Here is an 11804-nt window from a genome sequence, read left to right as displayed (position 1 = left end):
ATAATTTGTAACCTATTAGCTTTATACTATATCATATTTTAGTAATATCTATAAGCAATTATTTATTATCATCTTCATCATTTGAAAAGAAGGTAGACTTATTTTCTTTAGAAAATATGTTAACGAAAGTAAAAGTAATGTGTTTTTTTTATTGCATATATATTATCATTTATTAGAGGATGAATTGGATGGGACAATAAGCTACACTAAATTTTATATAGCCTAATATGATTATATAGTTTGAGACAGTTCATTCATCTATAAATATTTCATGTAGAGTAATTAAGAGGTTATACGCAACCTAACACGAATAAGATAATGACAAAATATATTTGCACAATAATATTTTTAAATGTGATGTACCATGAATAGATGCTTGTTTTTTTTATATAAGATAGATCTAACGATTAAAAATCGTGGTTCTACCGGTTTAAAAGACATAGAAATATTCCAGAAATATAACTTAAAAATTATGTTTGTTTTAATATCCAATATTATTATGAAGTGGACGTGACTCAACTGGTTAGGTTCCTTAACTTGCCCACTTGGGTTCAAGTCCCAGACTTGATGAATTCTTTCAGTATTCAAGTCACAGACTTAGACAAATTCTTTTAGTGGTAGACTATGTACCCGTCAACAGCGAGGTACTCATGGTGACTTCGTCAATCTCAAAATATGTCGGCCCGGTGTGCATGTGTGTGTTCATAGGGGTGAGTGTGCGTGTTGTGAGCGTCTGCATTTGTACTTTGTTTATTAAGAAAATATCCAACATTAGTGATAAGTTTATTAGGAACGGGTGAATGTTGCTTGTACGTGTAAAGATTCAAGGAGGGAAGGACGGTACGACATTCTACGGGAGATTTTTTTTCTAAACCGGTGGATAGTAGTACGTATTGTACATGTGAGAATTTTTTTAATTTTTTGGGTGAACAATATATATATATATATATGTTTCTCTCGTAGCAATTAGATGGGACCGTGGTTGGGCTAATCCTTCTTTTTTACAATGGGAATTACGTTTTTTCCCTTTTTGCCGTGAGTAGCAGTACGGATGTACGTATGTATACATATATATACGTGCAACCCTCGATTTTTATATGATGTATTTTAAATAAATCTAATCTAATGGTTTAAAAATAGTGGGTCCACCGAATTAAATGAAAATCGAGGGTTGAATGTTTTTCTTTTTTCTCAGAATTCGTAAGGTTTTCTCTTAATTATTAGAGTGCCACGTGGCAACTTAGGAGTATTTGTGGGAGTCTCATATGGCAGCAACGCTATTACTCATAGTCGCAATTTACTTGTAGTGAACTATTGTTTGCAGTGGATTGGTTGCATCCTCTACTTATCTATTACTTGTCGATCATTCTACACTTAGTATTATCATTTATCTTTGGTTCTTGATAACAAACATGCTCATTGAGTATCAGTTAATCATTAGGTGCACTGTGTACGCATACCAAGAATTATGCCTCGTAAGAATTATGCCTTGGCGATTAGTGGAAAGTAGCTTATATATAAAACTTACATAGGCTAGGTTGATAAAGTATATTATATAGTACATATTAAGTGTTTAAGTATCTTAGTAATAAATTTAGGGCCGAAAATTAAGTTCTTATAGGATTAATTATAAGATTAGCTACTTCCTTATTTAAATAGCGAGCATGTTTCCCAAACTATTAAATAGTGCATTACACGTTGCATGATTTACAAATACTTTCTATATAAAAGTTATTTAAAAATAAATAAATTCATTTTCAGATTGGTTGCATCCTTTACTTACCTATTACTTGTTGATCATTGTGCACTTAGTATTATCATTTATCTTTGGTGCTTGATAACAAACATGCTCATTGGATATCAGTTAATCGTTAGGTGTGGAAAGTGGCTTATATATAAAACTTACATAGGCTAGGATTTAGCAAGTATATTATATAGTACATATTAAGTGTTTTATTATCTCGGTAATAAATTTAAGGCCAAATTCTAAAATTCTTATAGGATTAGCTACTTACTTATTTATAGCGAGCATGTTTCCTAAACTATTAACACTACACGTTGCATGATTTGCAAATACTTTCTATATAAAATTCATTTAAAAATAAACATGACTCGTATCATTTTGTGTGTCCTACATCGAACAAAGCCTAAGTAGGATATAAAAGACATCAGCACGATATAAAAGAATATATTTAATAGTTAATCTGTAATAATATATAAATAAAAATAACTTATAATATATAAAAATACATTCATGATAAATTTACTTATATTGTTTTGATATATCAATATTTTTTATAGTAGGAAGTGAGTAATTACCGGAGTTGTTTTTATTTTTTAAAATGTAAGTTTAATTTAACTACGTATAGTAGTAAGCGATATACAAATTGTATAATGTATATTATTCATTTATTCAGATTTTTTTAGGATGTTTCGATGCTTGCATATAGTAGAGGCTGGAATTATTAATTTAGTTTCTATCTCATGTGAGTGAAAAATGAAAAAAAAAACAGATGTGGGGTGGCGTACAGCCGTACAGGAGCATACGTACCTACACGTACGTACAGACCTATGGGATGGAATTATTAATTTCGTTTTTTCTCCTGTTAGTAATGAAAAAGAAAAAAAGAAAAGGAAGGGCGTGTGCCTATGTACGAAGTGCGTATGCACATGTACGTACAGATATACGTACATGTGGTTTCCAGAGATAAATCTAATAACTATTTTTTATACGAAGATCTACTGTTAAAAACAATGGGTCCACTAGATTAAATGAAAACCGACGGTTAGATGTTTTGCTTTTTTCATAGAATTTATCTAATTTATTAGAGTGTCACTTGGCAATCTAGGAGCGTTTGCAGGAGTGCCGTGTGGTGGCTTGAGAGTGTTTGTAGGAAGTTTAATGGACTTTTAGTATATAATAGATGGTGTTTGTCTCTATGCCACTAAAACGTTCGAGCCTTTCTCAATGCCATCTTCAAACTTTATCGCGCCCTCCACACCATTCCATCCATTTTTGGTCATAACGATAGGTAACGGCACAACCAAATGACTTAGTTGCCCTTAGTTTTTGTTTCCTTCTGTGCCACTGAGCCGCCGCCGCCGTTCCTCCTCCTCCTCACCGAGTCTTCGCCGCCGCGTGCCAGCCCTGGCGCCACTTGCTCCTCCTCCTCCTCCTCCGCCCCCGCATCCCGCCGCTCCTCCTCCTCTGCCCCGGCTCCTCCGCCCCCGCATACCGCATTGCGTACCTTTCTCCTAGCTCGTCGTCGCGGCACCCCTCTCCTCCTACCCTGTCCCTGGCGACGCCACCCTCCTCTCCGGCTCCCACGGCCACCTCGTCCTCCTCCGCCACCGCGACCCCTTCCACAGCCTCTACCTCGTCGACGCACTCACCGGCGCCACGCGCCACGCGCTGCCGCTGCACGCCGTGGGAGACGCCGAGATCGACGACGTGGAGTGGCCGGGGCGTCGCTGCCGCCGCGGCAGCACCACATGTTGAGGCCTGCACGGAACAGCCGTGGCTCAGTGGCCGTGAACACCGGCGTCGGGCACTCGCAGTGCGGCACCTGCACGGCCGCGGCCGCCGCGGTGCCAACGGCGGCGGGGAGCCAGCGCGCGAGCGCACGCAGCCCGTGCGCGGCCAGGAAGTGGTTGGCGTCGCCGGAGAAGGACTCGAGCTCGCCGAGCACGTAGAACAGGTGCTGCACGCGACCCCATTCCAAACCGCCGCCGCCGTTCCTCCTTGTCCTCGCCGAGCAGCCGCCACCGGCGCCGCTGTGGTTTCGTTGCGTGGCCGCTGGAGGAAGGTGCTGATCCTCCTGCCGGGGCTGCGCAGGTGGCCGGTGTTCGGCTGCCTCGGCGCCTTGGCTGGCGTGCTCTCGCCCGCTCATGCCGACACGACGGGGATGCGGGCGGCGGCAGCGTCGGACGTGGTCCGGGAGAGCTCCAAGGCGTCGCCTTCACCCTCTCTCCCCTTTCTATAGCGCACTGGAAAGAAGCAGAGACTGAAATGGCAAGATGGACATTTTTTCTGCCTAGACCCACATGTTAGAGTGGTCAAACAGTTAAACCCAAATAGAATAGGGACGGAATGGTGTGGAGAGCGTGATAAAGTTCGATGATGACATAGAGGAAGGCTTTAACTTTTTAGTGGTATAGAGACATACACCATCTTTCTTAATAGCATACTGGTAAAAATCTCTGATAGTTGTTGATACAGTACCAATGCAAATAGAATGCTGTACAAGATGGGGAAATTGCTCTCTATGTATGGCTGTTGTTTTCGGTTAAGAAGCTACCGTGCGCAGACGCATTCATCGTAGCCATCCGATCGACCATCCGTTTGCATTGGCTTGGCATGGCATGATGGCAACAGATTTTTCATCTTTCTTGGGTCCTTCCAGATTTTTATTTGAGACTGGGCCTTTGGTGCTATCATAAAAAGAACAATATCTACCAGACGACATGATAAAATGTATGTAAGTTTGAAACTTTTTTTACTTGTATTAAATTTGTTTGAAGTAGTTGAGGATCTGTCCGATAAACACCTAGGGCTAGACGACCTGGAACCTAGGTTCAAACCTCACTCATTTTAATTATATTTGATATTAGGTTATTCTCTAATATTCGTGTTTTTTTAATGATCCGTTCTATGATCTTATGGCTTTATTTTTATATGTCAAAATTTATTAGACGTGTCTTATGGCAGCGATCGAAGCTGTAAATTATTTCTATTATGTATAAAAAAATTAAGCCTTCTTAATTATACTTCGTTTTATCTTGCGTCTTTAAATCCCCTTTTGAAGTTCTCTCCCATTGACACGTTCGTACTCGTAGTACTAGCACGAGCAGTACTACGTTACTGTGCCACGGGATAGGGCCTGACGGCAACCAATAGGAGAAGTCCGCATAGGCCGCGGCCGGGTTCACACGTCGCACTCCAGTCATCACATGCACGAATCCGCCATTGATCCGTCACCTGTCGTCGCGGAGCCGTGGGACAAAAACCGCACAGAGCTGGCCATGGGGCGCAGCGGGGGGACGGGGACGACGGGCGGGGCCGGGGGCAAAACAGATGGAACGGGAGCGTCTCGTGCGGCTATTGCCATGCTGGGCTCGCCTGCTCGTCGCAGGAGGAGGCATTGGACCATTGCAGCCTTGCAGGCAGCAGCAGCGCGCGGGAGCTGTAGCTGCTAGCTGCAGTGCAGAGGCAGACAGGCACAGGCGGGCAGCTAGCGCGGGAAGCAACACACACACACACCACACACCAACTCGGTCTCTAGCTAGCTAGCGCGGCGCCACAGGGCCAGACACGCACGGCGCGTTGGCTCGCGCGCTGTGGCATGGCACGCCTCGACGCCCCGCCCGTGTCGCGCGCCGCGTCGGCGTGCGATCTCGTCACGTAGCGGCAAGGTGGTGACTGGTGAGGCCGTGGATATAGGGGCATGATGAGGGGGAGGGTCCGGATGGAGGACCTGCTTTGCTTGCTCCCTTTTGCACTGGTAACACACAGAACAGTTTTTTCTTTCTCCCTGTATTGGCTGCATTGATATGGGAACAGTCATGTTTCTGGTGAGAAAAGGACAAACAAATGTCACCGGAACATTGATCAATTTTTATTTTTGGGAGAAGAAGATTGCTCTTCGCTGACTAGTCCTATCAGGTGCATGGTCTTTTTCAATAAGATGAAATGTTGCTGTGGGGGAATAATGTAGGAGTATACATTTTCAATTTGAAACAAGGATAGTATTGTATATGACCTTCGCAGATGAGCAGAAAGAGTCGCTTTTGCTAGTAGCGCTCCAGTACAAACAATAACGTCCAATAAATCCAATATAGAAATGGGCGCCTTTTGTACACGCATGGGCAAGTGAATCCATCGCATATAATTGCCACCCCATCCAACCACAAGCCAGCAGCCATCATAGTTGCAAGCCATGTTTGGCCACAAGCATCAATTGAGCCAGGCCATATTCAGCAGCAGCAACAACAACATCATGCTCCATGATTGAGGCCAGTGAACAACCCGTCGGCTTTGTCCCCATTGTACACATCAACAGGATTGCTTAATATATCACGCAGGTAGGAGTAGACACGATGCCGTAGGTGGAGATGATGGCGTCGGATGAGGAATTGATGGCCATAATCATGCGCGCGTGTGTGCAGTGCCTGCATGCATCCATCCAGCAGAATTGATGCGGCTGCATTTGTGCCTTAGCTTAAACTCGCTAGTTGCACTATTCCATAAACGATATTTCTATACGAGTACTCTTAAATTACAATTGCAAACAGATCGTAATTGGTCGCGCATATAAAAATTAACCTTCATTTTCATGTGTGCCACCCGCATAAAAAAATAGCAATTTCCGCACACTTTCAAGTAGATGGGCGGCTCGATCGAACACAAAAATAGGATTTGACTATCTGGAAAAATTGTTTTTTAAAGTAGTGGTGAGCACTGCACTTAACTATGTACCGCAAAATTATTGGGTGCCTAAAGGGACATATCATGTCATGATCTAACCCAAACAACGAGTCTTCATCATTCCATCCTGAAAAGAAGGATTGTCTTTGTCTTCTTATGAAACAAGTAGGCTATTATAATATAAGTGTACGGTATTTCTAAGAGATTTACAACTAGTTCTCATTTGACCAAGATTTCTACTACTTCCTAGCCAAGCCAATGACACCCAAGGAGCTATCTTCAAACTCTACCTAGAGAAAAGGGAGAACACGATAGTGGTGATGGCTTCTCAGCAGCGGTGACAACGTTGAGACTCGTGCAAAAGAACTTAAAGTTTAGGGTTTGGAGGTAAATTAAAGCACGGGGTGGGAGGAGGAGAGCGTATTTGCACCTTCCGGCGCTGACAAGGTTGGCTAGGGCAGCACAGGAAGAAAGATGTATTTTTAGACTAGAAACTATACACCCGTTATTTTTAATCATACAACCACATCTTGCAAATATTATTGTAATTTCATCTTGTAAAGGAGGAAAACAATTACTACACCATACTAGTATGTTCCAAAGAGTAAATATGGACTACAATGGTACTTGCAAGTTATTTTTTCTACTGCCTATGTAATGTTAGTATGAATTTGGGCAACAAATGTTATAAAATTCTAGTAACTATTAGTTTATGATCCAATGGTCGGGATTGCATCCTCAGTTCATATATTAGTTTACCCTCCAAGCCAAACCTAACCCTTCTCGCGTGCCAACATTTTCAACCTTCTACACCCATTGGGCGATCAACATCTTTGTTGTCTAAGACAACTCTATGGTGCATTCTTCCATATATCATAGATCCATTGAGATATGACTACTTGCCACTATCTAACTTGGCACTCGAATCTTATACCATGGATTATTTCACCCGTCATGCAATCTTGACTCGTAACTCTGCTGCATCATCGTCTGATCCCTCATCTCAACTACCCACGAGTTAGGCCTTCATTGCTCCGGCTCCTCTCAAAGCATGTCCTCTCATCCACATCCTGTCCAAACCAAGTTCATAAGTTTGCTGAAAAATGGAGCACAATGTTGTGAAAGGAGAACTCGAGCCACATATTAATCATCCCGAACAGCTTGTGATGAAGCATGTTTTTTTCTTCCATGGACTCTTGCTAGTTCATTGTATAATTTCCAACTTGAATTTCTCGCAGCATTCAGGATGCCTCTTATACCCTAAAAGTACTAAGAAATGTGTAATTCAAACACATCAAATAGCTAAAGTCTTTCCAGGACTCTGAGGTACTAGCATATTTTTTATATGACATTAGAAATTTGCCTCTCTTAAAATTCTCACATTACTAGTAGTAAATTTCTCGCGAAACTAGGGATAGGAATGGTCCGGGCTGACCCACCGGCCTCATTGGCCCGTCTGACAAAATTGAGTCCAATGGATAAGTAGGTCAGTCCAAAACCCAAAACATTGGTTCTAATGGGTAACAAGTCCTACGACTCCAACCCAATAACCAGACCTCACACCTTCACTATATATTCTTTCTCCATCGGTTCCCTCATCCGGCATCCCACACCGTACAAGAACACGATGGCGACGCCTCCTCATCCTTTCTTTCGTGATCTCGTCCCCCACTCTAGCGCGGTGGGTAACAACTTTGCCTCCTCTTGTCATCCATGGTTGTGTGATGGTACCCGGTACCTCTTATTAACACTGATAGTAATTATGCATCTCCAATCAAGAAATGAGCACATTATAATTTACCAGTACATTCTTTCACTTGATTTGGCTTATTTTATATTCCAAATCAAAATACTAGCAGAATCTGCGTCGACACGCTGTAACCACCAAAACTTGTGGGTCGACCCATCAACACCGTTCCAACCTAGATGTGTTGAATGGGTCGAGTCTGGGTTGAACCGCCCAGACCACGTCCACCCTTACTAGAAAAACTAAGGAATTTTCTCTAGTCTAATTAGCAATAAGAACCACAAGCTGAGGTCATGTGAACCTCACTGTCACATGAGCTCCATAGAATTAACGAGGGTAGATTCTTTCCTTTACAAAAATCATCGGAAAATTCAAAGTCATTCCAACATCGGTCAAAAAACGCGAGTGATGGAAGTCCTCAAACCTCCTCTTTTTCTCAACTCTCAAGGCTACCATACGCTTGTTCCCATAGTACGGAACGCTCGTCGTGGTAATAAATTTCCCCCACCACACTCCAATCCAATCCCATTCCCTCCTCCCCCCAACACCCCACCTGAGACCCAGAAACCATACGCTCCCCAAGAAATACGCACGTCTTGTACGCAGCCGCAGCGGCACGCTGCAACGCTTGCATGCACCACCCGGCCACCCCCAGCTTTCTGAGAGCAAGGATAATAATACAGCTAGCTGCTTACTTATAGTCTATCTATCAGCTCACTTATATAGTGGTTAACTTTTCACTATAAATATATGGTCCATATGTCTGTCTCACAGATTTTTTTTGTTACTGTGCCTAAGCCGGCTGTAAACTTACAGCCCGCTTCTCTTCTCTCTCCTCTTTTCTCTCATCCACCTCAGCATTCAGCCTTCTTAGGGCACCCACAATGGTTATCTATAGGCTCTCTACAAGATATCCATGTTAGCATATTTTCTTACTTGGAAGAGATTAAATGAAGGGAGAGAGCAAAGCTATCTACTAACCTGTAGATAGTCTATAGAGAAAAACGAGGCAATGGATTAGAGAGCTATAGATACCCAAGTAGACATACTATTAAAGTGGTTTACTATTAATCTAGTCTATTGCTGAGATGTACATGTTTTATAGGTAGCACCTTACTTTACCATTGCGGGTGCTCTTATAGCCCACTATTATACTTGCTCCGATAAAGATCGTGGGCGCTGCTCGCCAAAGGGGAAAGATACGTGATGATTAACATAATTATTAGCGGCCATCAGTAGAGCTGGCCCATGCTGGCTTGCTGCACTGCACTGCAGCTGCATCTGCACACACATCTGCATCTGCATATACACACAGCTCCAATCTCTCCCATGCTATGCCTCGTTGTTTTTTGTTGGTTTTTTTTTTAATCCTGCCCTTATGATTCGATCTCGTCTGCCTGCTCCCTTTTGCCGGGTCACTCACGTGCGCTCGTCAAACCGTTGTCTCATGGGTCAAAGCCCGAGCCCCCACTCGTCCACTCCCTTCTCCTAGCTTAGGTTTGCTGCTGCTACTACTACTACCCGGCCCCCATTAATCACACACACCCACACAGCCAAGAGGTAGCTGAGCTGAGCTCCATTGATAAGAGTATAAAGCTTGGGTTGGCAAGTGAGAGCTGTGGTTCTGTGGCCGGTGTGATCGATGGAGCTGGGGCTGAGCTTGGGGGATGCGGTGACCGTGGCGGATGGCGGGAGGCTGGAGCTGGTTCTTGGGCTCGGGGTTGGGGTTGGGGCTGGGGTGAGGAGAGGAGAGGAGGAGGAGAGGGGGAGGAGGGAGGATGTGGTGGGAGCTGGGAGGTGGGCGGCGATGGCGGCGGCCTCGCCGGAGCCGTCGGTGCGGCTCAGCCTCGTGTCGAGCCTCGGGCTCCACTGGCCTTCCGAGACCGGTGAGTGGCGGCGGCGCCGCCGCCGTGGATGCTTGCGGGCGTTTCTTTGCTTGCGGTGTTGTGATTGTGTGGTGGGTCGCGTTTTCTTGGCAGGGCGTTCGGAGGCGGCGGCGCGTGGGTTCGACGTGAACCGGGCGCCGTCGGTGGCGGCGGGCGCGCCGGGGATGGAGGACGACGAGGAGGGCCCGGGCGCCGCGCCGGCGTTGTCGTCGTCGCCCAACGACAGCGGGGGATCCTTCCCGCTGGACCTCTCCGGGCAAGGCCTCCGTGGCCACGCCGAGGCGGCGGCGCAGGGTGGCGGCGGCGGCGGCGGCGGCGAGCGGTCGTCCTCGCGCGCGAGCGACGACGACGAGGGCGCGTCCGCGCGCAAGAAGCTGCGACTCTCCAAGGAGCAGTCGGCGTTCCTCGAGGAGAGCTTCAAGGAGCACAGCACGCTGAATCCCGTAAGAATGCATGGAATATTTAAAGCTGCTCCTCTTCTTAGAATATGCTCGAACACGCGAGTGTTTGTTTCTACTAGCTCGTTCTTGGCCATTGACGCTGATGCTTCTCACCGGCGGCGAGCAGAAGCAGAAGGTGGCGCTGGCGAAGCAGCTCAACCTCCGGCCGCGGCAAGTGGAGGTCTGGTTCCAGAACCGCCGAGCCAGGTGCATGCAAAGAGATTTTCTCCTCGATTCCTCTTGAAGCGCCGCTCCACTAACAGAGCTAACCCTCTTCTTCTCCGGCGCCGACGTGCGCAGGACGAAGCTGAAGCAGACGGAGGTGGACTGCGAGTACCTGAAGCGCTGCTGCGAGACGCTCACCGAGGAGAACCGGCGGCTGCACAAGGAGCTCGCCGAGCTGCGCGCGCTCAAGACGGCGCGCCCCTTCTACATGCACCTCCCGGCCACGACCCTCTCCATGTGCCCCTCCTGCGAGCGTGTCGCCTCCAACCCGGCCACCGCTTCGACCTCCGCCCCCGCCGCGGCCACGTCCCCGGCGGCGGCGCCGACCGCGGCCGCAAGAACCGCCGTCGCGTCGCCCGAGCCGCACCGGCCGTCGTCCTTCGCCGCGCTGTTCGCGGCACCCCTCGGCTTCCCGCTGACCGCCGCCCAGCCGCGGCCGCCGCCGCCGGCGAGCAACTGCCTGTAAATACGCCCGCCGCCGGCGAGGGAAAACGGCCTCTTCGGTTGGTTCTTGTGAGAATTTTTGGGGTTTCCGAGGCCGTCCGTTGCCGTGACGTGGACGGCTGGGATGCGTGAATGCGCAAAATGCTGGGATCGAGCTAACCTTAAACCTGTCATCTCTTATCTTTTTTCAAGGAGTGTTGATGAGTTAATTAGTACTACTAGTAACATTTTACTGCTAATGATTTCAAAAGTATGTTACTCTCTCTCCTTTATATTATAAATCTTTTGATTCTTTTAAAGCAAATTTTATTAAATTTGATCAAATTCATAGAAATACTTTTATTATATTATTCTATAAATTTGATTAAACTTAAATAAATTTAATTAAAAAATATGAATGAAACGGAGGGAGTAATTAGCAGAAGTACTATGATTTTATACCGCTAGTACGTTTTCTTGTGAAGTGAAGACGTTGGATTCATTTTCTCGGGCAGTTGCGGTGAGCTTCGTTGCACGTACGTACTGCCGGGAAGATTCGTGGAATTATGAAGCCTTGGCAGTTAAAACATCTAACATGTACTCCCTCTGTCCCGCAATATAGCGGATTTTGAGCCTACCGGTTTGTCCTGCAATATAGC

At 45.8% G+C, this 11804-nt stretch overlaps 1 protein-coding gene across 1 annotated transcript; it reads left to right on the top strand.

Moving 5' to 3' along the window:
• Positions 1-9791: 9791 nt before the first annotated feature.
• Positions 9792-11438, top strand: LOC9271357 (homeobox-leucine zipper protein HOX27). Its single transcript, XM_015793397.3, has 4 exons — positions 9792-10057; positions 10151-10500; positions 10625-10704; positions 10798-11438. Exons 1-4 carry the CDS (start codon positions 9814-9816, stop codon positions 11186-11188), a joined length of 1065 nt encoding a protein of 354 aa, XP_015648883.1. The 5' UTR covers positions 9792-9813; the 3' UTR covers positions 11189-11438.
• Positions 11439-11804: the final 366 nt, after the last annotated feature.

The sequence above is a fragment of the Oryza sativa genome, chromosome 8 (assembly GCF_034140825.1).
Source record: "Oryza sativa Japonica Group chromosome 8, ASM3414082v1".
NCBI lineage: Eukaryota > Viridiplantae > Streptophyta > Magnoliopsida > Poales > Poaceae > Oryza > Oryza sativa.
Note: the sequence above shows the minus strand (reverse complement) of the source record. Positions and strands in the feature narration are given on the sequence as shown.

Excerpts from the sequence above, each read along its gene's own strand:
- LOC9271357 (XM_015793397.3), top strand. The coding sequence starts at position 9,814 with ATGGAGCTGGGGCTGAGCTTGGGGGATGCGGTGACCGTGGCGGATGGC. Across the intron at positions 10,058-10,150 it reads CCACTGGCCTTCCGAGACCG|GGCGTTCGGAGGCGGCGGCG; the intron begins GTGAGTGGCGGC and ends TTTTCTTGGCAG. Across the intron at positions 10,705-10,797 it reads TTCCAGAACCGCCGAGCCAG|GACGAAGCTGAAGCAGACGG; the intron begins GTGCATGCAAAG and ends CGACGTGCGCAG.